The 25,090-nt window shown below is 36.9% G+C and overlaps 1 protein-coding gene across 4 annotated transcripts in view; it reads left to right on the plus strand.

Annotated features, from left to right (window-relative positions):
- The first annotated feature begins 29 nt into the window (after nt 1-29).
- The window catches only part of dnai3 (dynein axonemal intermediate chain 3), a 36,291-nt gene continuing 11,230 nt past the window's right edge, over nt 30-25,090 (plus strand). For 2 of the 4 annotated variants that reach the window (XR_012398838.1, XM_073939494.1), the window contains exons 1-17: nt 30-171; nt 2,710-2,763; nt 2,935-2,991; nt 11,745-11,929; nt 12,565-12,669; nt 14,339-14,494; nt 15,237-15,436; nt 15,879-15,995; nt 16,870-17,060; nt 17,454-17,578; nt 17,987-18,076; nt 19,484-19,564; nt 21,049-21,156; nt 21,258-21,331; nt 22,877-23,030; nt 23,151-23,235; nt 24,813-24,928. Coding sequence is in view for 2 of the 4 variants with exons in the window: in XM_073939494.1 (XP_073795595.1) it covers nt 165-171; nt 2,710-2,763; nt 2,935-2,991; nt 11,745-11,929; nt 12,565-12,669; nt 14,339-14,494; nt 15,237-15,436; nt 15,879-15,995; nt 16,870-17,060; nt 17,454-17,578; nt 17,987-18,076; nt 19,484-19,564; nt 21,049-21,156; nt 21,258-21,331; nt 22,877-23,030; nt 23,151-23,235; nt 24,813-24,928 (1,905 nt within the window). In the remaining 2 variants the exon portion in view is untranslated. The remainder of the gene's footprint in view (nt 172-2,709; nt 2,764-2,934; nt 2,992-11,744; nt 11,930-12,564; nt 12,670-14,338; nt 14,495-15,236; nt 15,437-15,878; nt 15,996-16,869; nt 17,061-17,453; nt 17,579-17,986; nt 18,077-19,483; nt 19,565-21,048; nt 21,157-21,257; nt 21,332-22,876; nt 23,031-23,150; nt 23,236-24,812; nt 24,929-25,090) is intronic. The other 2 variants (XR_012398839.1, XM_073939495.1) reach the window with 1 other exon arrangement.

Here is a 25,090-nt window from a genome sequence, read left to right on the forward strand (position 1 = left end):
TACAATTGGACGTGCAATCTGTCAGTCACACGAATCTCCGCCTCTGAAACCAATGGCAACCGGCTCTGATGCCGGAAGCTGATGTGTGTAAACATTGCTCAGACGTTTTTATTTAGTTATTAGTTGACGTTTTTTAATAGATTATACCTACACAAAGCTCTACAATGAAAGGTAAGGGTTAGGAATTAAACTGAGATCACTGTGGATAACGTTACATCTAAAACTGTTGTAACTTATATGGTTAATTATGTGTGGTTTTATATCCGTGACAGTGTTTTATCTGTGAGGTGAATGTACAAAGTGATGTTTGGGCTTTTTAATATAGTATATTTCGACACACCGTGGTAAAATAACACTATAATCATGTAGTGGTATTAAACCATCAGTGTAATTTCGTTCAGTTTAATGATTAGGACTTTTAGCTAACTTAAAAAATAAACTTTAAACTTTTAATCAGGATTGTGGAGAGCTTTAGACTGATTTCTAAACACTTTATACATGTCTTAAGATTTAAGGATAAGAAAACGTATAATTTTAATTATTGATGTTGTTATAAAAATAAAAGTTATACACTCAGCGGCCACTTTATTAGGTACACCTTACTAATACCGGGTTGAACTCCCTTTGCCTCCAGAACTGCCTTAATCCTTGGTGTTGTAGATTCATCAAGCTACTGGAAATATTCCTCAGAGATTTTGCTCCATATTGTCATGATAGCATCACACAGTTGCTGCAGATTTGTCGGCTGCACATCCATGATGCCAATCTCCCGTTCCACCACATCCCAAAGCTGCTCTATTGAATTGAGCTCTGGTGACTGTGGAGGCCATTTGAGTACAGTGAACTCATCGTCATGTTCAAGAAACCAGTCTGAGATGATTGAGCTTTATGACATGCTGCGTTATCCTGCTGGAAGTAGCCATCAGAAGATGGAGACACTGTGCTCATAAAGGGATGGACATGGTCAGCAGCAATACTCAGGTAGGCTGTGGCGTTGATGCTCAATTGGTACTAATGGACCCAAAGAAAATCTCCCCCACACCATTACACCACCACCACCAGCCTGAACCGCTGATACAAGGCAGGATGATCCATGCTTTCATGTTGTTGAGGCCAAATTGTGAGCCGAGCATCTGAATGTGTCAGCAGAAATGGAGACTCATCAGAGCAGCAACGTTTCTCCAATCTTCTATTGTCCAGTTTTGGTGAGTCTGTGTGAATTGTAGCCTCAGTTTCCTGTTCTTAGCTGACAGGAGCGGCACCCGGTGTGCTCTTCTGCTGCTGTAGCCCATCCGCCTCAAGGTTGGCCGTGTTGTGTGTTCAGAGATGCTCTTCTGCAGAGCTCGGTTGTAGCGAGTGCTTATTTGAGTTACTGTTGCCTTTCTATCAGCTGGAACCAGTCTGGCCATTCTCCTCTGACCTCTGGCCTCATCAACAAGGCATTTGCGCCCACAGAACTGCCGCTCACTGGAGATTTCCTCTTTGTCGGAGCATTCTCTGTAAACCCTAGAGATGGTTGTGCGTGAAAATCCCAGTAGATCAGCAGTTTCTGAAATACTCAGAGCAGCCCGTCTGGCAGAAACAACCATGCCACGATCAAAGTCTCTTAAATCCCCTTTCTTCCCCATTCTGATGCTCGCTCTGAACTGCAGCAGATCTTCTTGACCATGTCTACATGCCTAAATGCAGTGAGCTGCTGCCATGGGATTGGCTGATTAGAAATTTGCATTAACGAGCTATTGGACAGGTGTACCTAATAAAGTGGCCGCTGACTGTAGATTTCCCATAAAACCCACAGATTAAGCTGTTTGTCATATAAAAAAGGAAAATAAATGTCTGATAATAAAAAATGAAGTTATAGATTTGTCACAAAGCCTAGAAAGTGATTTGTTTGTTATTAGAATGAAAATATGTAACATAATAGCAATAATAAAGTTTTTAAACACCTAGATATAAAAAAGAAAATAAATGATTAAAATAATAATAATAATAATAATAATAATAATAATAATAATAATAATAATAATGTTATACATTTGTCACAAAGACTAGCGATTAAACAGTGTCATGTATAAAAGAAAAGATGTAAAATAATGATTATAATAAAAACCAAAAAGTTTAATATTTCACACAAACCTAAATATTAAGCTTTTATTGTCATCTAAAAAAGGAAAAAGCAAATAACAACAATAAAGCTAGACATTTTGCATAAAACTTTTAGATTACATTTTTTGTCATATCACATCTGATCAGCAGATGTCGCCCTTGTATAAACAAAAACTCATTTTTACATTAATAATTATTTATATTCACTTTTTACCCTAAATCAGTATTCAGTACATCACAAAATGTGACTCAAAAGAGAAGAGATGATAATCAAAATACAGTATACTTAAAAGTACTATAATAATATGCTATCCAACACATATTTATACTCCTTTGTTGCTTTATTAACAAGAACCAGCATGTGCAGATTTATTTTACAACTAAAGTACATTCCATAACAAGAACGAGAAAAGAACAAATAAATAAATAAATAAATAAATATATAAATAAATAAATAAATATATAGAAGGAGAGGGTATAATTCTAAAATTACATACACATATATTATACATAGATCTTCAAATTGTGTTATTAGAAAAAGTTATTTAATGCACTTTTAATAAATATACTTATTTAATCCACAATCTGACTCTTATCTTTCAGACATGAGCTCAAAGAGACCGAAGAGCAAAGAGGCCAACAAAAAAAAGACCAAAGGTATCAGTACATATTCTGTACAAATCAAGAAAACAATCTTGTTTTGTTATGTTTAACATTGCTAATTACTATTATTAATATTTTCACCCATGAAACAGATAAATGTAGCTATGAACTGGATTTAATATTAATTATTCGGTATTGAAATCATGTCTTAATGTTGTTTTGCAGATAAAAGTAATGCAGATAATCTGCCCAAACCAGAAGAAGCAGTTGCGTCTGAACCTGGTGAGTTTATAGCTTCTTATAGCATTTTAATTGCCAGTTTTTTATATTTAATACTATTTACAATGTAAGTTCTCGATCTCGATGAAAGCCATTTATTTGTGACAGTTTTATAATTATATCCGTGATTAATTAAACAAATTTACACTCTTAGATGATGCTGAAAAGTTAGTTTTTACATGTTGTTTTAACAGTCAGTTTCTGTCGTTTGATTTGTTTGTTTTTTACTTTGTTTTAATGGTTAATTGAAATGTTGGCAATCAAATGTGTGTGTAATTAATGTAAAATAATAAAGCATATAAAATATAGCAATATTTCATTCTGCATTCATGCACATCATTTTAAAATGAAGATATAAACCATCCTCTGATAAAAAGCTTTACATTTCTTTTTTATAAATTTACAATGATATCAAATAAATCATTATTTTAATGAAAGCATATAGAGGAAAATATAAGCTGCCTAAAATATATTAATTAATCAAAATTACTCATAATAATCTTTAAAGTTGATTTTTTTTGCATTTCTGAATACTGTCTGAAAAATAGTTTCATTAATTGAAAAGGAATTTAGTATTGCCTACAATGCTTATAAATCACAATGCATAGATAATTGAAAGTATTAATTATTTGATTAATGAATTTAGGGCTGCTGCTAACATTAAATCTGAAGAAAAATAACATGTGATTGTTTTTTATACACTTATTTTTCAATGTTTTGTACATTTTATTATTGTCATTATAATTATTACTTTGGCAGCTTCTATAAGTATAAATATCTAATATTTCTGTAGTACGGCAGTGATATATTTCCGTTATAATTGCTTCAAGTTGAACCGGTTGTGCTGTAGAGGCTTTGAGTTTGAGTGTACGATAATAAGACATTTTATACATCCAAAATTTGTCAAGTTTAACCATGCCTTATGCAGTTACTCCCATTCTAAAGTCTGCATTCAATCAAAATGCATGTACTTATTTTGCTAGCACATATTATTAGTCTTAAGATGAACAATGAATCCGTGCTTAATTAATTCAATGGAAAAAAAGTTTTTTAATCCTTAATCAAAATCTGTCCATCTGCTTCTGCTCTGGGACCTTCTCTGATGACTGATTGGGCGAAATATGCTTAACCACACCCCTCCAACAGTTTGCAGAGCACAAAAATAATTAGTAAATAAATAAAATAAACAGAATATTCAGTTACAGTCTCAATTATGCGGTCACACTGAAGTAAAACTATGGCTGCATTTAATGATATTAAAATAAACAGATCTTCAGATCTAATTTATTATAATTCAAACAAATTGTGTCGAGGTGCAAATATTCTCTCTTTTTTAAACACTGTGAGTGAGTGAAAACCTGATATGAAGATATTCCTCTCGACTCCACCCAATAGCAGAACAGAATCTACTGGGGAGGTGGGGCTAAAGATAGTGAGGCCTCTGATTTGGTTGGTTAAATTTAAATAAACATTCATTCATTCACTCACTCGTTCATTTTCTTTACAGCTTAGCCCCTTTATTAATCTGGGGTCGCCACAGCGGAATGAACCGCCAACTTATCCAGTACATTGTATACGTTTTATGCAGCAGATGCAAGCCAACGTGGTGACACAGTGGGTAGCACGTTCGCCTCATAGCAAGAATGTCACTGGTTCGAACCTTGGCTGGGTCAGTTGGGATTTCTGTGTGGAGTTTGCATGTTCTCCCTGTGTTGGCGTGGGTTTCCGCCGGGTGCTCCGGTTTACCCCACAAGTCCAAAGACATGTGATACAGGTGAATTGGGTATGCTAAAATTGTCCGTAGTGTAAGAATGTGTGTGTGAATGAGTGTGTATGGATGTTTCCCAGTGATGGGTTGCGGCTGCAAGGGCATCCGCTGCGTAAAACATGTGCTGGAATAGTTGGTTGGGTTGTTCCGCTGTGGCGACCCCAGATTAATAAAGGGACTAAGCCGACAAGAAAATGAATTAATGAATGCAGTGGATGCCCTTCCAGCTGCAACTCATCACCGGGAAACACCCATACACTCTCATTCACACACATACACTATGTACAATTTAGCCTACTCAATTCCCCTATAGCGCATGTGTTTGGACTGTGGGGGAAACCGGAGCACCCGGAGGAAACCCACACCAACACGGGGAGAACATGCAAACTCCACACAGAAACACCAACTGACCCAGCCGAGACTCAAACCAGCGACTTTCAAGCTGTGAGGCGACAGTGCTAACCACTGCACCAACTGCTACCAAATGCCATATTATGTATATTGTGTATACTATTTTTATGATAATGATAATTTTGCAATATATTGAGCAGCCCTAAATAAAACTCTCAGCAACCTTAGTTTAATGTGCACTAAACAGTGTGCATTCCCCATAGACTGATAAAATCATAGATCCCTACAGGTATTTGACAGACTCCACCTGCAGAAAAAGCTCTGATTAGATCTGTCTGGAGTTTTTCCAGCAGGAATCCGCTTCTTTTCTATTCTTCAAGATCAGATTAAAGATAGCGAGACTCAAACTGCACGTAGCCAGACCTGCTTTCTGATAGTCCTGCATCTACCAGGTTGCATTCTCAGAAAGACGATTACTATCACTTTTAGGTTCACACAGTTAAAAGAGTTAAAGTGTGTGTGGACCGGAAGCTGCAGAGACTTTTATTTCAGTATGTTGATGTGCTTTTAGCTAAAACTGAATATTGAGTATTGAATATTGAATATTCCTTCAATCCAAACTAAAAGGAGGGGGTATTAATATGCAGTTGCTATGGAAACCCTCAGGTTGATGTCAACAGAAGGAGTCACTCCATATATGGAAGCAATTGTTCAGACTTTCATTGAAGATTACCAAAACAAAGAATTGTGTTGAGTGGATTAACTTGCACAGATTATTTGTTCACTTTAAGATTAACAGAGTGAGCTAGCAACATAAACATAGACATTTTAATTTCAGGCGCACTTTAAACACCAACCTGATTTGATCGAGTAAGACGTGTTCCTGGATTAACATCTATGTTGATCCTGGATCAACACTCCATTCAGCCAATCAGAATTAAGGCATATGTTTACTGTTTATGTTCAGTTATGCTTATGGTTAGGGTTGTCGCACTATCATTAATTAATCTTGCGATTCTATACCAGCTGAAGTAACACGATACCAAGTGGTATTGCGATACTGTTACTCATAACCAGGGCCAGAGAGAATCTGCAGACATTTTTTGCTATTTTGTAATAAAATTTATGCAGAAGTGAAGCAGTGGCGCAGTAGGTAGTGCTGTCGCCTCACAGCAAGAAGATCGCTGGGTCGCTGGTTCGATCCTCGGCTCAGTTGGTGTTTCTGTGTGGAGTTTGCATGTTCTCCCTGTGTTGGCGTGGGTTTCCTCCGGGTGCTCCGGTTTCCCCCACAGTCCAAACACATGCGCTATAGGGGAATTGGGAGGACTGAATTGTCCGTAGTGTATGAGTGTGAATGTGTGTGGATGTTTCCCAGAGATGGGTTGTGGCTGGAAGGGCATCCGCTGGGTAAAACCTGCTGGATAAGTTGGCAGTTCATTCCGCGGTGGTGACCCCGGATTAATAAAGAGACTAATCCGACAAGAAAATGAATGAATGAGTGAATTTATGCAGAATGATTTTGGGAGTATCGCAACTAATAACTTAATATACAAAATAAAGAATTATATGTTATTTTCTTAATTATTTAAATAAATAACTTAATTATTTATTGTTTACAATGCAAATCCAGTTAGATCCACTTATTTGGTAAACTAAGCAAGTCTTTCATATAGTATCTCTGCTAAAAGCCAGAACATATTACTTTACAGACTGTATTGTAAATAAATCATAATAACATTTGCATATTAGTCAATATTATTACTGAAATTAATTTAACAAGTATGTAAATATAAGTTTACAGAAGTAAATAAATAGATTCGATGATTGGCAAAAAATCTGTGGAAATCTGCGCATTTCTGCGCGTGCAGATTCCGTGTGAGCTGACTCATACCCCAAATTATAAAGAAAATTGTCAGAAATACTATATGTTATGTTATAATTGGCCTACTTGAATTTATTAATAATTCCCTTAAATAAAAAAATGATTATTTGCACCTCAGTTGATCTAAAATGTATTCATTATTTTTGTTTATTTTGTAGATAACTGACCAGCAAAAATACATTAAAATAAAGATACAAATTAGATCAAACTAAATGTATGAAGCTGTATGAAGTGCTCAAAACTGTTTCAATGTCTCCTGTTGCTAGTTTGGGTTTATCATCTATTGTTTTTTTCAGTCTTATCAGGTTACGATCCAAAGCAATTCCAAATTTCACTTTGTGAGTCGTTCTTTTTAGGAGATTATAATCATGGTTGTTGTAGCTACTGAATCATATTAACATGAACAGAAATGAACCAATTCAGATGTGCTGAACTGAATCATCAGAAAACATGCAGTAGACTAAAATAAAAGGTGTGAATTCCACACAGTTTAGCAACCTCAGAGGGCTCCACAGACTATTCAAATAAAACGGTCTATTGTTGCACAAACGTGTGAGCATTTTAGTGACTATTCCACATGCAACATGATCTGTTATAGATAAACCATTAATGACGATACCGTTTACAAACTACAGTGGCACTGTCAGTATTTTAGAGCCATAGTATCATTGATACTACCATAATACTGGTAAACCATGCAGGCCTACTTATGGTTAGGGTTGTGCACTTCTACTTGATTGTTATTCAACTCTTATTCCCCTCTGATTTTGGGAATAATTTACAGTTATAGTTGGGTTTACGGATAGAGAATAGGTATGGATCATATATATATTTTTAAATGATGTTAATTCAGGATCATACTTGGCAAAATCATGGCATGCTGACTAATATTTTTAATGTAAAAACTGCTTTTATTCCAGTCAAACTAAAATGAACAAGACATTCAAGAAAATACAATAAAACTATAACAGGAATAACATGAGAATATATTAAGAAATACTGTGAAAAATGTCCTTGCTCTGCTAAACAGCACTTGGGGAACATTTCTGTCTTCAACTGAACAAAGACTTAGCCCTCATTTATTAGGGCATCGCCACAGCGGAATGAACCGCCAACTTATCCAACATATGTTTTATGCAGCAGATGCCCTTCCAGCCACAACCCAGTACTGGGAAACACCCATACACACTCATTCACACACATACGGCCAGTTTAGTTGATCAGTTCCTCTATAGCGCATGTGTTTAGACTATGGGGGAAACCGGAGCACCCAGAGGAAACCCACGCCAACACAGGGAGAACATGCAAACTCCACACAGAAACACCAACTGACCCAGCCGGGACTCGAACTAGTGACTTTCTTACTGTGAGGCCACGGTGCTAACCACTGAGCCGCCCCAACTGTACATATAAATCAATATAATATTGTTCTCTCCAAGGCTCAGAGTGTTCCAGGACAAACATCCTGATAATCATCCCCATATCTCTGAGCACAGAGCAGGTTATATCCGCCATCATCTGATACGCGCTCACTTAATCTGGAGCAGCCGCTGGCAGTGGAAACTAATATGGTTTTATAGCTCATCTAAAGGCATAATCTCTACTAGCCAAACACAAGTGCCCTGTGAAAACCCAGAGGAAGAGCTCTGTGATAAACAACAAGCCCTGTTAGACTTGAATAAAGGTTTATCACAGTACAGGAACCTAATATATAGTGTGTGATGCATCAGTCGACCATATTGGAGAACAGAAACAAAGTCACTGAATGAAATGAAATGAGCGTATTTTGTTGATTATTTGTGGTACAAAAGTAAATTATTATTATACTCAACTTAATTGTGGACAAGGTGTCCACTACTAGTGATATTGTACACTTAAAAGTATACTTATTTAAAATAGTGAATCAGTTTAGTCCCAATCAGTATTCAAGTAGTACTGCGACTGTTAGTGCATAAATGTTAGTATACTTACTGCATGACATATACTTAAATATAGCTTTACTCATGTATACTTCAGTAAATGAACAAAGTATAGTTCTTTTCATAAAGGCAAATTATTTACTACAAGTATTAGAAAAGTAAACTACTAGTATACTAAACTCAACTGTGGACAATGTGTGTATTTTTTATTATGTTCACTACTGTTATTGTACACTTAAAAGTATACTTCATAGTTTAAGTATCTGTTTATCAACTTAGTCCCAGGTATTCAAGTAGTACACCTACAAGTATACTGCCTGTACATAGATTTTAGTATACTTGTTGCACGAAGTATGCTTAAATATATACTTCAATAAATGAACCAAGTATACTTTTTTCATAAGGGCAATTTTATTATTCACCACATTAGAAAAGTAAACTATACTAAACTGTGGACAGGGTGTGTATTTTTTAAATGAAGTTTAGTACTGTCATTGTACACTTAAAAGTATACTTGTTTAAAAAAAGTGTATCAATTTAGTCCCAATCAGTATTCAAGTAGTACTGCGACTGTTAGTGCATAAATGTTAGTATACTTACTGCATAAAGTACACTTAAATATAGCTTTACTTATGTATACTTCAATAAATGGACAAAGTAAACTTCTTTTCGTAAGGGCAAATTAATTATTTTCTACAAGTATTAGAAAAGTAAACTATTAGTATACTAAACTCAACTGTGCATTTTTATTAAGTGTACTACTGTTATTGTACTCTTAAAAGTATACTTTATAGTTTAAGTATATGTTTATCAATTCAGTACTAGGTATTCAAGAAGTACACTTACAAGTATACTGCTTTTACATAGATTTTAGTATACTTGCATGCAGTATACTTAAATATATACTTATGTATACTTAAGTAAATAAACAAAGTATGCTTCTTTTCGTAAGGGCAAATTAATTATTTACTACAAGTATTAGAAATGTAAACTATTACTACACTAAACTTAACCTTGGACAATGTGTGTAATTTTATTAAGTTTACTACTGTTATTGTACACTTAAAAGTATACTTGTTTAAAAAAGTGTATCAATTTAGTCCCAATCAGTATTCAAGTAGTCCACATAAAGGTATACTGCTAGTCCATATATGTTAGTAGTATACTTAATGCATGAAGTACACTCAAATATATACTTTAGCTTTACTTAATGTATACTTTAAATGTTAGTATACTTACCTCATAAAGTACACTTAAATATAGCTTTACTTATGTATACTTCAGTAAATGAACAAAGTAAACTTCTTTCTGTGGACTATTTGTGCACTTAAAGTTTACTACTATTACACTTATGTGGATCACAGACCAGATTTAAAACAGCTTCTGTGTAACAATTCGCACACTTCAGTTAATTACCAAACATTATAGAAGTTCACATTGTTGATGCAGATGAAATATAACGCAGAAAACATTATTTAAATATTCTCCAGTGGGCTGGTCATTCAAACATCTTTACCGAAGCCTCTCGACTTCACAGTTGGTCTCTCATGTCAGCCATGTTTGTAGTTTGTTTACACTTTTTAAGTTTGTAGTTCTAATTGAATTCACATCAATGTTTTGTGGGTAACATTAGTGGTTCAAGTGCAGACGCTTATAGGAATAGTAGAGCATCCAGGAACCTTTGGCATACTCTTTTCAACATACTACAGTTTGGGACACACTAAATTATTTTCGACTACTATTTAGGATGGATAGTATGTTAATTGTTTACAATTCTAAAAGGCGTGGCATAATTTAGCACTTCACATCAGGTGTGTGACCCCCTTTATAGTACACTTAAAAGTTTATTTTATATACTAAATTCTATTCAAGTAATTCACTCATAAGTATATGACACATACAGATGCTAGTATACTAAAGACATCAAGAATACTTAAATATATACTTTCCCATTACTTAAAGTCAACATGAACTGGAGGTTGCTGAGACCTTTATTCCGGTAGGTTGATGTATTTCCAACTGAATCTGAGTCGAGGGCGGGGCTGTCTGTTTAAATATCATTACCTCATAGCAAACTAATAGTAAGGTGGGTGTGGCTAATCATATAATGGGTGGAGCGTCAAACTGACATCATTAGTGAAGCATCTGATTCCAGCGACGCTCCAGGGACAGACGAGTCTTCGCTGAGGCCATCTTCCAGCCTAAACCACGACGAATGAAGTTCTGCACTAGACTTTTGGCCAGCGGAGAAATTAAAATGGTCGTGCCCAACTGAGTCTGGTTCTCTCAAGGTTTTTTTTCTTCACTCCCATCAGGTGAAGTTTTTTTTCCCTCTCCGTTGTCGCCACTGCCTCGCATGGTTCAGGATTGGTAGAGCTACGCATCGATGAATTGGCTCTTCAGTGTTTGAACTCTCAGTAATGATTAAACCACACTGAACAGAGCTAAACTGAACTGAACTTAAACACTAAAACCTGAACCACACTGTTCCAGTTACTATGACCATTTATGTGAAGCTGCTTTGACACAATCTACATTGTAAAAGCGCTATACAAATAAAGCTGAATTGAATTGAATTGAATCTCATCCAAACGCAGAAGCAGATGCTCAGACTAAAGATTGACAAAAGTAACATCTTTTTTCAGTGGATTAACTTCACGTCAAGAATAACTAACAAAATAAACATTTACATATTTGATTTCACATGGACACATGAAAAATAAACTCTTTCATAAGAGTTAAAAATATAAAAATACACATGAAGATTATTATCTTTTGCACTGTAGAGCCAATTTTACACCAAAACTAATTGATTATAATATATACCGTCTTACAGGTCATCCCGAATACATCTTCCCACTGGTCCTGACCTCGGTCTCGCAGGAGCTGTTCAGCTGTCGGGCAGATGAGGACGTCACGGCAGAAAATCCACACAAACTGCTGAAAAAACAAGACATTATTCAGGACCTCAGACACAGAGCAGCAGTGTGTGACTTCAGCCCTGTTAAACAGGCTGTACTGGTCAGATTCACACACTGAACATAAACTGAACACACACACACACACACACACACACACACACACACACACACACACACACACACTAGGGCTGAATGATAAAATAAAATCGCATTTGTGATCTATCAAAAGCTGAGTCTGTCAATATAGTGACACATTTAAAGTCAAATGAGATGATGATACCTCATTTGAATTTAAAGAGACAGTCACCAAAAATGAAAGCCTAAGTTAGAGAACATTATCTGTGTGCTATTTTCAGCTCAAAAACACACACACACACACACACACACACACACACACACACACACACACACACACACACACACACACACACACACACACACACACACACACACACACACACACACACACACACACACACACACACACACACACACACACACACACACACACACACACACACACACACACACTTTAGAGACTGCAGAGATGCATTTATAGCTTGTCAAAAGGGGCAGAATAGGTCTCCTTTAATGATTAAGATTTGCTTGAGAGGATCAGACTATGAAATGTGTTGTGTTGTGTTTTATTGTGTTGTGTTTTATTGTGTTGTGTTTTGTGTTGTGTTTTATTGTGTTGTGTTTTGTGTTGTGTTTGTGTTGTGTTGTGTTGTGCAGGATTATCCTGAAGACGAGCTCCTGCTGGTGTTTGACAGAGACTTCACCTACGGTCAGAGCTTCTACCTGGTGCTCACAGTCCAGGCCAAGGAGAGCATACTGAAGGTGAAGACACGCTGCAGACCTGAAGCACTGGGTGGAGGAACAATGGAGAGATGGAGGGATGGATGAGTGAATGGATGGATAGATGGATAGAATGTTGGATTAAATGGGTGATGGATGGATGGATGAATTGATAGAATGATGTATTGAATGATTGATGGAACAGTGGATTGGTGAACAGTGAAGAGATGGATGGATGGATGGGTGGATGGATGGATGGATAGAACAACTGATGGAACAGTGGATGGATGGATGATATATGATAAATAGAGATATGATAAATAGAGGGCGGATGGATAGAATGATGAATGGAATAAAGGATGGGACAGTGGATGGATGAACAATAGAAAGATAAATGAATGGATGGATGGGTAGATGGATGGATGGATGGATGGATGCTAGAACAACTGATGGAATACAGGATGGATGGATGGATGAATGAATGAATGAATGGATGGATAGATAGATAGATGAATGGATGGGTGGAAGGATGGATGCATTGAACAACATATAAAACAGTGGATGGATGGATGATATATGATAAATAGAGGGTGGATGGATGAATGGATAGAATGATGAATGGAATAAAGGATGGGACAGTGGATGGATGAACAATAGAAAGATAAATAGATGGATGGATGGGTAGATAGCTGGATGGACGGATGGATGGATAGATGGATGGGTAGATGAATGGATGGATGGATGGATGGATGGATGCTAGAACATCTGATGGAATACAGGATGAATGGATGGATGGATGGATGGATGGATGGGTGGATGGATGAATAGATGGATGCATAGAACAACAGTTGAAACAGTGGATGGATGGACGGATGGAAAAATGATGGATGAATGGATAGACAGAACAACTGATTGAAAAGTGGATGGATGGATGGATGAATGAATAAAAAAAGTGGATAAATAGAGGATAGATAGAATGATGGACTGAGTGATTGATGGAACAGTGGATGGGTGAACAATGGAGAGATGGATGGATGGATGGATGGATGGATAGACAGAACAACTGATAGAACAGTGGATGGATGATGGATGGATGGATGGTTGAATGAGAAGGTGGATAGAGGACAGATGGATGAAAGGACAGAATGGTGAATGGAAGAATGGATGGGAAAGTGGATGTTAGAACGATAGAGGGAACAATTGATTGGTGAACAATGGAAAAATGGATAGATAGATAGATAGATAGATAGATAGATAGATAGATAGATAGATAGATAGATAGATAGATAGATAGATAGATAGATAGATAGATAGATAGATAGATAGATAGATAGATAGATAGATAGATAGATAGATAAGACATATGGAGAAATACAGGATGGATGAAGGGATAGAATGATGGATTGAATGATTGATGGAACAGTGAATGGGGAAACAATGATGAATGGATAAATAAAACAACTGATGGCATAGTGGATGGATGGATGGATGGATGAATAAGTAAATGGATAAATAGGAGATGGATGGATTAATGGATAGAACGATGAATGGAATAATTGATGGAACAGTGGATGGATGGAAAGATAGACCGCTGGATTAATGTTAGATAGACTGATGGATTGATTGATGGATGTACTGCCGGATTGATGAGTAGATGGAAAGAGTGATGACTGTACAGAATAATAGATGTCCAGTATGTCTATGTCTCCAGCCTCCAGCAGAGGGAGCTGATGAGCAGATGGAGGATGAAGAACAGCAGGAGGAAGAGGAGGAGATGATGATGAAGACTCCAGAGCCTCAGCCGTGGGTGTCTCTGGGCAGTGAACAGGAGATCCAGGACCAGTCGCTCTCAGAGTCCAGACCCAGAGTAAGACAGATGCATCATGGGATACTCACATTCACAATAATGATCATTCCAGATATACATGTTCACTGAGTCTCAGTTCCCGGAGGAGTCTGTGTTATTCAGCGGTTCTTATCTGTGAATAGCAGACCTTAGAATGTCACGACTGACCAATCAGAATCCAGGATTGCAGACAGCCATGCAATAAGATAACATCTGCTGAAACTACTAACACAGGCTCATCCGGGTACTTCCTTCACCTCCATGTTTATATACGTGTCTGGTAACTCTGCTGTTTTTGACTGAGGGGCGCCATCTAGTGTCTGAATAATGCGCAGGTTAGTGTATACTCCATCAGCTGTTTCTGACTGTCTTCATCTAGTGTCTGAATAATGCGCAGGTTAGTGTATACTCCATCAGCTGTTTCTGACTGTCTTCATCTAGAGTCTGAATAATGTGCAGGTTAGTGTATACTCCATCAGCTGTTTCTGACTGTCTTCATCTAGTGTCTGAATAATGTGCAGGTTAGTGTATACTCCATCAGCTGTTTCTGACTGTCTTCATCTAGTGTCTGAATAATGCGCAGGTTAGTGTATACTCCATCAGCTGTTTCAGACTGTTTGTCTCCATCTAGTGTCTGAATAATGTGCAGGTTAGTGTATACTCCATCAGCTGTTTCTGACTGTCTTCATCTAGAGTCTGAATAATGCGCAGGTTAGTGTATACTCCATCAGCTGTTTTCAGTTCTGTCATCTGTGTGCGTCAGCTCAGGTACAGTGTGTGTCCTCTGGGGCGGCGCTCTGGGACTCGTGTGCGCTTCTCTGACCGTAACGCTCTGGACTGGAAGGAGGAGCTGGTGGAGTGTTCATCATATGAGGACAAGAGCTTCAGCATCACACGCATGGAGAGAGACAGCAGCACACAGACCTGCAGAGACAACACACACACCTGCACACAGACACTCTGGTACACACACACACACACACACCTGCACACAGACACTCTGGTACACACACATACACACACACACACACACACACACACACACCTGCACACAGACACTCCGGTACACACACATACACACACACCTGCACACAGACACTCTGGTACACACACATACACACACACACACCTGCACACAGACACTCCGGTACACACACATACACACACACCTGCACACAGACACTCTGGTACACACACATACACACACACACACCTGCACACAGACACTCTGGTACACACACATACACACACACCTGCACACAGACACTCCGGTACACAATTGTTGAAAATGTTGAACATCACTTGCTGAAAATATTTAAAAAGATGATGAATATTTGCCAGGAGTGCTCTTAACGTGTCCAGCTGTATATCCCATGATGCCCTGAGAGATGTGTGTGTGTTTCAGGAAGAAGCCGAAGAACATGTGGAGTCAGTACGAGCCGCGAGAGTTCAGCTCAGAGGAGAAACAGCATCAGCTGCAGTCAGAAAACCTGAAGAACTTCATCACATCTGTGGCCAGGAGGTCAGGAGATGGACATTACTACAGTCACTCATACTGAATACTGTGGTGTTTTGAGTTATACTATAGTAAAGCGTATAATACTGTATACATTATAGTAACTACAACTCTATGTTAATGAGTGCTGCAGTATACTGGTGTTACCTTTATTGAACAGATCAATTGTAATAAATACTGTGGTATACTTTAATTATACTACACAGGACTGTGCTGTTAGATATTGGAGCATTGTAATATAACATTAGTAATATAAAATATATCGAGACATTTGATTATTACTACAGTTGTTGTGTTACCATAGCAACTATAGAGTCACCACTACAGATTAGCTACTGTAGTTGTTCCGTTACCATAGCAACTGTAGAATCACCACAGCAGATTAGCTACTATAGTTGTTGTTACCATAGCAACTGTAGAATCACCACAACAGATTAGCTACTGTAGTTGTTGCGTTACCATAACAACTGTAGAATCACCACAACAGATTAGCTACTGTAGTTGTTGCGTTACCATAGCAACTGTAGAATAGCCACAACAGATCAGATAGCATAGTTGTTGCTTTACCATAACAACTTTAGAATCACCACAACAGATTAGTTACTATAGTTGTTGCGTTACCATAACAACAATAGTATCACCACAATAGATTAGCTATTATTGTTGTTGCGTTACCATAGCAACTATAGAATCACCACAGCAGATTAACTACTATAGTTGTTGTGTTACCATAGCAACTATAGTATCACCACAACAGATTGATTCAAGTACTTTACTGTAGTATGGTTGAAAAACACTAGGGTATTTACAGTAAAGGACTGTAGTATTGTTTGACGTGTGCTCTACAGTCTCAGCTTCAGCTCTCTGACTGTGTGTGTAGGTTTGAGATCTACCTGCAGCAGAATCTGATCGCAGACGTGTTTTGTGACGACTGGACGGCGCTGTGTGAGGACGACGCTTCACTGATGGGGAAAACAGAGACTCAGCTGAAGGAGTATCAGTCCTTCATGGACCTGCACTTCAGCAAAGAGAAAACCATCAGCCATGTGCAGTGGCATCCCTCCATCAGCGGTCAGAGCCAGACACTGAGTTTACAAGAAGTGAACACAGAAGATAATACCAACAAATAATGACGTGAAGAAATAAAATAGCCAAACTGAAATATGAATAAAAATCTAGTGCAAGAATAAAATAAAACAGATTAAATGATAAAATAATAGCCTCTGTGTAAATAAAATAACAATGATAAATAAAGTGTGCATAGAGTAAACAGAGTAGCTATACTGGAAGATAAACTATATGAGAAAATAAAATACGTGTATTACAAAAATAAAACAAGAAGTTTTTAAATGAAATTAAATACTAAAAGGAAATCAAAACAAAATATGTAGCATAAAGAAACTAGCCGTAGAGCTGAATGGTACAGACCGGTATATTTGGGCTGATGTTGTGATCGTGCTGCAGGAGTGATTGTGGTGTCCATGATGGAGAGACTGTCTCTGGAGGAGCGCATCGACAGCTCCACTAAACTCCTGCTCAACCCCTCACACATCCTGTTCTGGAGCTTCTCTGACCCCATCAACCCACAGGTGCTCCACATCAGTGTGTGTGTGTCGCATGATGTGTGTGTGTGTGTGTTTGTTTGATCATGTGTGTATGTGTGTGTTTGATCCAGCTTTGATTCTGTGTGTGTGTGTGTGTGTTTGTGTGTGTATATGTGTTTGACTGTGTGATCATGTTTGCTGTGTGTGTCGCATGATGTGTGTGTGAGTGAGTGTTTGTTTGATCATGTGTGTATGTGAGTGTTTGATCCAGCTTTGATTCTGTGTGTGTGTGTGTGTGTGTGTGTGTGTATATGTGTTTGACTGTGTGATCATGTTTGCTGTGTGTGTTGCATGATGTGTGTGTGTGTGTGTGTTTTTGATCATTTGTGTTGTGTGATGTGTGTGTTTGATTATGTGTGTGTGTGTGTGTGTGTGTGTGTGTGTGTGTTGCAGCTGCAGCTGGAGTGTCCAGATGATGTTCTGTGTTTTCAGTTTTCTCCGTCTGACCACAACATCATCGCCGGCGGCTGCATGAATGGACAGGTGGAGGAAAACTGCACACACAACTCGACTCACCTTTTCCTTCCTTTTTCCTTTCCTTTTCCTTTTTCTTTCAGTTCTTTTTTTGCTTTTTATATTTTATTTGCCATTCTACTTCTTTACCTCTTGCTTTTCTCTTCCTCTTTTCTTCTTGCCAATCTTCTTTTTCTTTCCTTTCACATTATTTTCCTTTCCATTCTTTACTTTCAATTTCCTCTTCCTTTCCATTCATTTCTTTTCCATTTCCTTTCCACGATTTTCCTCCTGCTTTTTTCTTTTTCTTTTCTTTGCTTTTCTTTTCTTTTCTTTTTCTTTCTTTTCTTTTCCTATTCAAATGTCTTGTCCTCTTTCTTTCCTTCTCCCATTTCCTCTTCCTTTCTTTTGTTCTTCCTTTACTTATTTCAATTTAAACCCGGTTTCCTTTTCCTCTTCTTTTCTTTTTTCTCTTCCTTTAATTTTCTTTACCTTTTTCTTTTCTCCTTGATCTTCCATTTCCTCTTCCTTTCCTTTCTTTTTTCCATTTCCTTTTCCTTTCCACTATTTTCAAACCTCCTTTCTATTTTTCTTTTCTTTTCCTCTTTCTTGTCCTCTTCCTTTCATTTTCTTTCCTCTTTCTTTTCCTTTTACTCTTCCTTTCCTTTTATTTCCTCTTCTTTTTTCTTTCTCATTCATTCATTTTCTTTTCGGCTTAGTCCCTTTATTAATCCGGGGTCGCCACAGCAGAATGAACCGCCAACTTATCCAGCATATGTTTTATGCAGTGGATGCCCTTTCAGCCGTAACTTATCACAAGGAAACACCCATACACACTCATTCACGCACACTCTCATACACTACGGCCAGTGTAGTTGATCAGCACCCGGAGGAAACCCATGACAACACGGGGAGAACATGCAAACTCCACACAGAAACGCCAACTTACCTAGCCTAGGTTCGAACTAGAGACCTTCTTGCTGTGAGGCGACAGCACTACCTACTGCACCACTGTGTCGCTCTTTTCCTCTTCCTTTCCCTTCTTTTCCACTTAATTTTCTTTCCTTTTTTTCCTCTTTCTTAAATGTTCTTATCCTTTTCATGTTTTCTTTTTATCTTCTCTTCTCTTCTCTTCTCTTCTCTTCTCTTCTCTTCTCTTCTCTTCTCTTCCATTTCCATTTACTTTCCTTTCCTTTCTATTTTTTCTTTTCCATTTACTTTTCCTTTCCTTTTTTTCTCTTCCTTTTCCTCTTTCTTTTCTTTTTGTTTCATCTACCTTTCACTCTTTCCTCTTCCTGTTCCTGTAGTCAGCATATAGACTTTTATAAAAGTGTAAAGTTTGGCTGGTTTACTTTAAATGAACTGCACATAAGTACTGTAACACATATATACATGTACTATATGCAGCTTGTTGATGAAGGAGTGTTGTGTTTACAGGTAGTATTATGGGATATTTCAGCACATGTGGATCGACTGCAGGACACACGGAGCGGCGGCAAAAACATCCTAAACAAACTAGTGAGTTACACAGAACTGCTGTGTGTGTGTGTGTGTGTGTACATTAACCACGCATTTAATCAGCTGATAACCTATATGAACACACTCACAGAAGATTAACCCTGCGGTTATTAAGAGTGTGTGTGAGTTTACTGCGTCTACATGAAACATCTGTCGCCTTCATTTAAAACACTGACTCCTCAAGCTGCAGCAGAGTGCGGGATTCATCTGCTTTTCATTCTTTCATTCATTAATTTACCTCCGACTTAGTCCTTTTATCCATCAGGGGTCACCACAGCGGAATGAACCACCAACTATTCTGGCATATGGATTACACAGCAGATGCCTATCAGGCTGCAATTTAATACTAGGAAACACCCATTCACACTCCTACACTACGGTCAGTGTAGTTGATCAGTTCCCCTATAGCGCATGTGTTTGGACTGTGGGGGAAACCGGAGCACCCGGAGGAAACCCACACCAACACGAGGAGAACATGCAAACTCCACACAGAAACACCAACTGACCCAGCCGGGATTCGAACCAGTGGCTTTCTTGCTGTGAGGCCACAGTGCAACACCACTGAGCCACCACGCCGCCCTCATGTGCTTTTGTTAGATCATTTTTAAAGTAACAGTTTATCGTACAGCGTGTGGAAGTAAAATAGAAGTAATGGTATAATATAGTGTATGTGAAAATACCATAGTTTGATATTGCCAGAAATTTTCATAGATCTGTTTCATTGTTTGTTTGTATGTTTATGGTTTTATGTTATGGTCTTCTTCATTTTGTGTGCAACATTTTGAGTTGTTTTATGCATCTTTGATATATTACTGAAAATTGCTGATTACAACTACTTGTGATGAACTAAGAGTAAATTAGTGTTAAAACCTAATTCTGTATTAAAGGAGTCAAAATTAATCTTGTTCTGACACACCATCATACACAGACATAATTGCATTGAATGTATTTTCAGAAACACTTCTGCACGGTAAATAATATCTGTTAAAATTTTGTTAATTTACTGTGAACATAAAATACAGAAATATACAAAAGAAACATATTTACATGTATATTTATATTTGACATTATTTATATTGTGCACAATACAGCCATGCATATATTTATATACACACAAATATATTTTGTAAATATTAACTTTTATTTTGGATGCAATTAATCGTAATTAATCGTTTGAGTACTTTTTTCCACTTTGCATTGCATTATAGAAACTAGATCTTTTCTCCACCGATTGATGTTGAAAAAAAACTTTGAAAAAGTGATTTATTTTTTAAATATACATTTAAAATTAATTATTTGACAGCACAAAAATCATGAATGACAAAATACAGAAAACTGCTCAGTATTGTATATTTTTTATAGCGTGTACTCGTTTGAGGTTTGCAAGTTGAGGTGTGTGTGTGTGTGTGTGTGTGTGTGTGTGTGTGTGTGTGTGTGTGTGTGTGTGTGTGTGTGTGTGTGTGTGTGTGTGTGTGTTATTGAAGGGCAAAAGCGATGCGACTCCAGTGGTCCGCTACTGTGCTGTATCTGGAATAGAGAACGGACACAAAGCCCCAATCACAGATATCCAGTGGCTGCCGGAAACCTTTGAGGTCGTTAAATACACAAATATATATAGAGTATTGCACCTTTAAGCTTTTCATACTTAATTAAACATATACAAAGTACTTCTGTTGATTATTTTATTCCCCAGGTCAACAAATTAGGGACTCCAGTGGAGAATCAGAGCCGGACATCAGTTCAGCTGGTCACGTGTGCTCCTGACTGGTGCGGTCATTTAAGATTGTTATGTTTATACTGTTTATGTTTATATCCAGAGCTGCATAGTGATGGATTACATATGCAATCTGAATTATTTAATCAGATTCTTTTGAAAAGAATAAATTACAAAAGTAAAATAAATGTAATCCAAAAGTATACAGATTACACTTTCATAAAGTAATCTAAATGTAACACAAAAGAAGTCAGATTGCTTTGCCATAAATGTAATCTAAATGTAATCTAAAAGTAGATAATTTGATTTGGCATAAAAAATTATCTAAAAGTTACCCAAAAGCAGGAATATTACACCTTCATAAAGTAATCTAAATGTAACCGAAAAGAAGTCAGATTAAACCTTCATAAAGTAATCTAAATGTAACCGAAAAGCAGGCAGAATACACCTTCATAAAGTAATCTAAATGTAAATGAGAAGCAGGCAGAATACACCTTCATAAAGTAATCTAAATGTAACCGAAAAGCAGTCAGATTAAACCTTCATAAAGTAATCTAAATGTAACCGAAAAGCAGGCAGAATACACCTTCATAAAGTAATCTAAATGTAACCGAAAAGCAGTCAGATTAAACCTTCATAAAGTAATCTAAATGTAACCGAAAAGCAGGCAGAATACACCTTTATAAAGTAATCTAAATGTAACCGAAAAGCAGTCAGATTAAACCTTCATAAAGTAATCTAAATGTAACCGAAAAGCAGGCAGAATACACCTTCATAAAGTAATCTAAATGTAACCGAAAAGCAGTCAGATTAAACCTTCATAAAGTAATCTAAATGTAACCGAAAAGCAGGCAGAATACACCTTTATAAAGTAATCTAAATGTAACCGAAAAGCAGTCAGATTACACCTTCATAAAGTAATCTAAATGTAACCGAAAAGCAGGCAGAATACACCTTCATAAAGTAATCTAAATGTAACCGAAAAGCAGTCAGATTAAACCTTCATAAAGTAATCTAGATGTAACTGAAAAGAAGTCAGATTACACCTTCATAAAGTAATCTAAATGTAACCGAAAAGCAGGCAGATTACACCTTCATAAAGTAATCTAGATGTAACTGAAAAGAAGTCAGATTACACCTTCATAAAGTAATCTAAATGTAACCGAAAAAAAGTCAGATTGCATTGCCATAAAAGTAATCTAAATGTAATCCAAAAGTACTCTGATTATAATAATGTGCAATCTAGCAGATTACTTCACTGACTACAAAATTTGACATGCCATTTGTAATCAGTAACTGATCCGTAAGTGATCCAGCAGCTGTGTTTATATCACATACTCTATTCTTCTTCACTGTTGTGTGTGTTTATTCCAGCTGTGTGTTGTGTGTGTGTATTCCAGCTGTGTGTCGTGTGTATGTATTCCAGCTGTGTGTCGTGTGTGTATTCCAGCTGTGTGTCGTGTGTGTATTCCAGCTGTGTGTCGTGTGTATGTATTCCAGCTGTGTGTCGTGTGTGTATTCCAGCAGTGTGTCATGTGTGTATTCCAGCTGTGTGTCGTGTGTTTATTCCAGCTGTGTGTCGTGTGTATGTATTCCAGCTGTGTGTTATTCTGGGATCTTCGGGCTCCTCGAGTCATGGTTCATTCCCTCACAGACATCAAACAGAAACAAGAGGAAAAGCCTCTGGAAAACCCTCACGGCGTGCCGAATACATTCACACACCTCAACCTGACCTGGAAACCCTTCATCAGAGTATGTGCACACACACACACACAGACATTAACAATTAGACCAGTAGTACAAAATGCTGACTTTTAGATCCATTTGATTTATGATAATTACTCTTAATAACAGTAAATCTGTGTGTGGAAGGTCTCTTTACCAAAGATCAGCTCGAGCGGGGAATACAGTCCTCTGAAGTTCAGCATGAGGGAGAATACAGTAGACTACAATACAGGTGAGAGCTCAGAATCATTCACCGACCGGTTCCATCTGAATTCTTTATATTCGTTTCCAATCTCTGTTTAACGGAGAGCAGATGTTTTCAACACATTTCTGCACATAACAGTGTTAATAACTCATCTCTAATCACTGATTTATTTGATGATGACAGCACACAATATTAGACTATATATTCTTCAAGACACTAGTGTTCAGCTTACAGTGACATGTAAAGGCTTCACTAGGGTAATTAGGGTAAAGTTAGGGTAATTAGGCAAGTCATTGTATAACAGTGGTTTGTTCTGGAGACAATCCAACACTAATATTGCTGAAGGGGCCAATAATATTGACCTTAACATGAGTTTATAACTATTTAAAACTGCTTTTATTCTAGCTGAAATAAAACAAATCAGACTTTCTCCAGAAGAACAAATATAAGAGGAAACACTGTGAACATTTCCTCAATCTGTTCAACATCATTAAGGATTTGATGAATTAATTCACAGGAGGCTGAATAATTCTGGTTTCAGCTGTATATGGTGTTAGAGCAATATAAAGTGTGCGTGGTCTGTCTGTGGCGTGCGGTGGTGATAATAATGCAGTCAGCATGATGTTAAATAAGCAGTCGAGCAGCTCTGTAAAAACATTCTCCATCACACTATAAACACTGCAGCGCCTGCTCATCCGGCAGCTCAGGCCACAGCTCACACACAACAAGTCACAATAGTTCAAGTTGAAATATTACCAAAATAAAGTTGAGATATTATGAGAATAAAGTCAAAATATTTCAATAATAAAGTCAAAACAGTTAAGTTGTTAAACTTTGAGAATAAAGTTAGAATACTGTGAGAATAATGTCGAAATATGACCAGAATAATGTCAGAATTGTGTGAATAAAGTCAGATTTTCATAATAATGTCTAAATATTTCAGAAATAGACAACAGAATAATCAAGATTTTACATATTTAAAGTCATAATATTTTGAAAGTCAATAGAATTATGAGAATAAAGTAAAACTATTCTCACAAAGTCAAAATAATAAGAATAAGGTCAAAATATAACAAAGAATAAAGTCAATATTTCCAGAATAAAGTCTACATGTTATGAGATTAAAAGTGCAATATTTTAAGAATGAAGTTAAAATATTACAACAATAAAGTCAAAATCTAACAAGAATAAAGTCAATATTTCGAGATTAGTTTTGGGATTAAATTGTTTGAGATTAAAGTTGCAATATTTTAATAATAAGGATAAAAATAAAATAAAAATAAAGTCAAAATTGTGAGAAACAAGTTAAAATGTCACAAGAGTAAATATTATATTATTTTTATGAAATTATATTTATATATAAGGAAACATTATGAAGTTAAAGTCATATTTTGAGAATAAAAAATAAGAAAAAGTCAAAAATATTTTACATTAAATCTAAATTTGTGAGAATGAAGTCAAAATATACCAAGAATAGAGTAAAAGTTTCACAAACAGTTAATTTAATTAGATTAAAGTTGCAATAATTTGAGAATAAGTTTGTAATAGTTTAAGAATAAGAGAAGAATTGTGATAATAAAGTGTAAACATTTTCATCTTTTGAGGTGATAAGTCTGTGAGCGGAGCAGACAGTCATGTATTCGCTCAGCTCCGCATGCAGTCGGCCAAACAGCAGAAACCCCTACAGAACATCAGCACTAAACTCTACATCGCGACCGAGGTGACACACACACACACACACACACACACACACACACACACACACACACACACACACACACACACACACACACACACACAAACACACACAAACACACACAAACACACACAAACACACACAAACACACACACACTTCAGCTTATTATTAGGCTAACAATATTA

This window comes from Danio rerio, chromosome 23, assembly GCF_049306965.1.
Source record: "Danio rerio strain Tuebingen ecotype United States chromosome 23, GRCz12tu, whole genome shotgun sequence".
In the NCBI taxonomy this organism is placed as follows: Eukaryota; Metazoa; Chordata; class Actinopteri; order Cypriniformes; family Danionidae; genus Danio; species Danio rerio.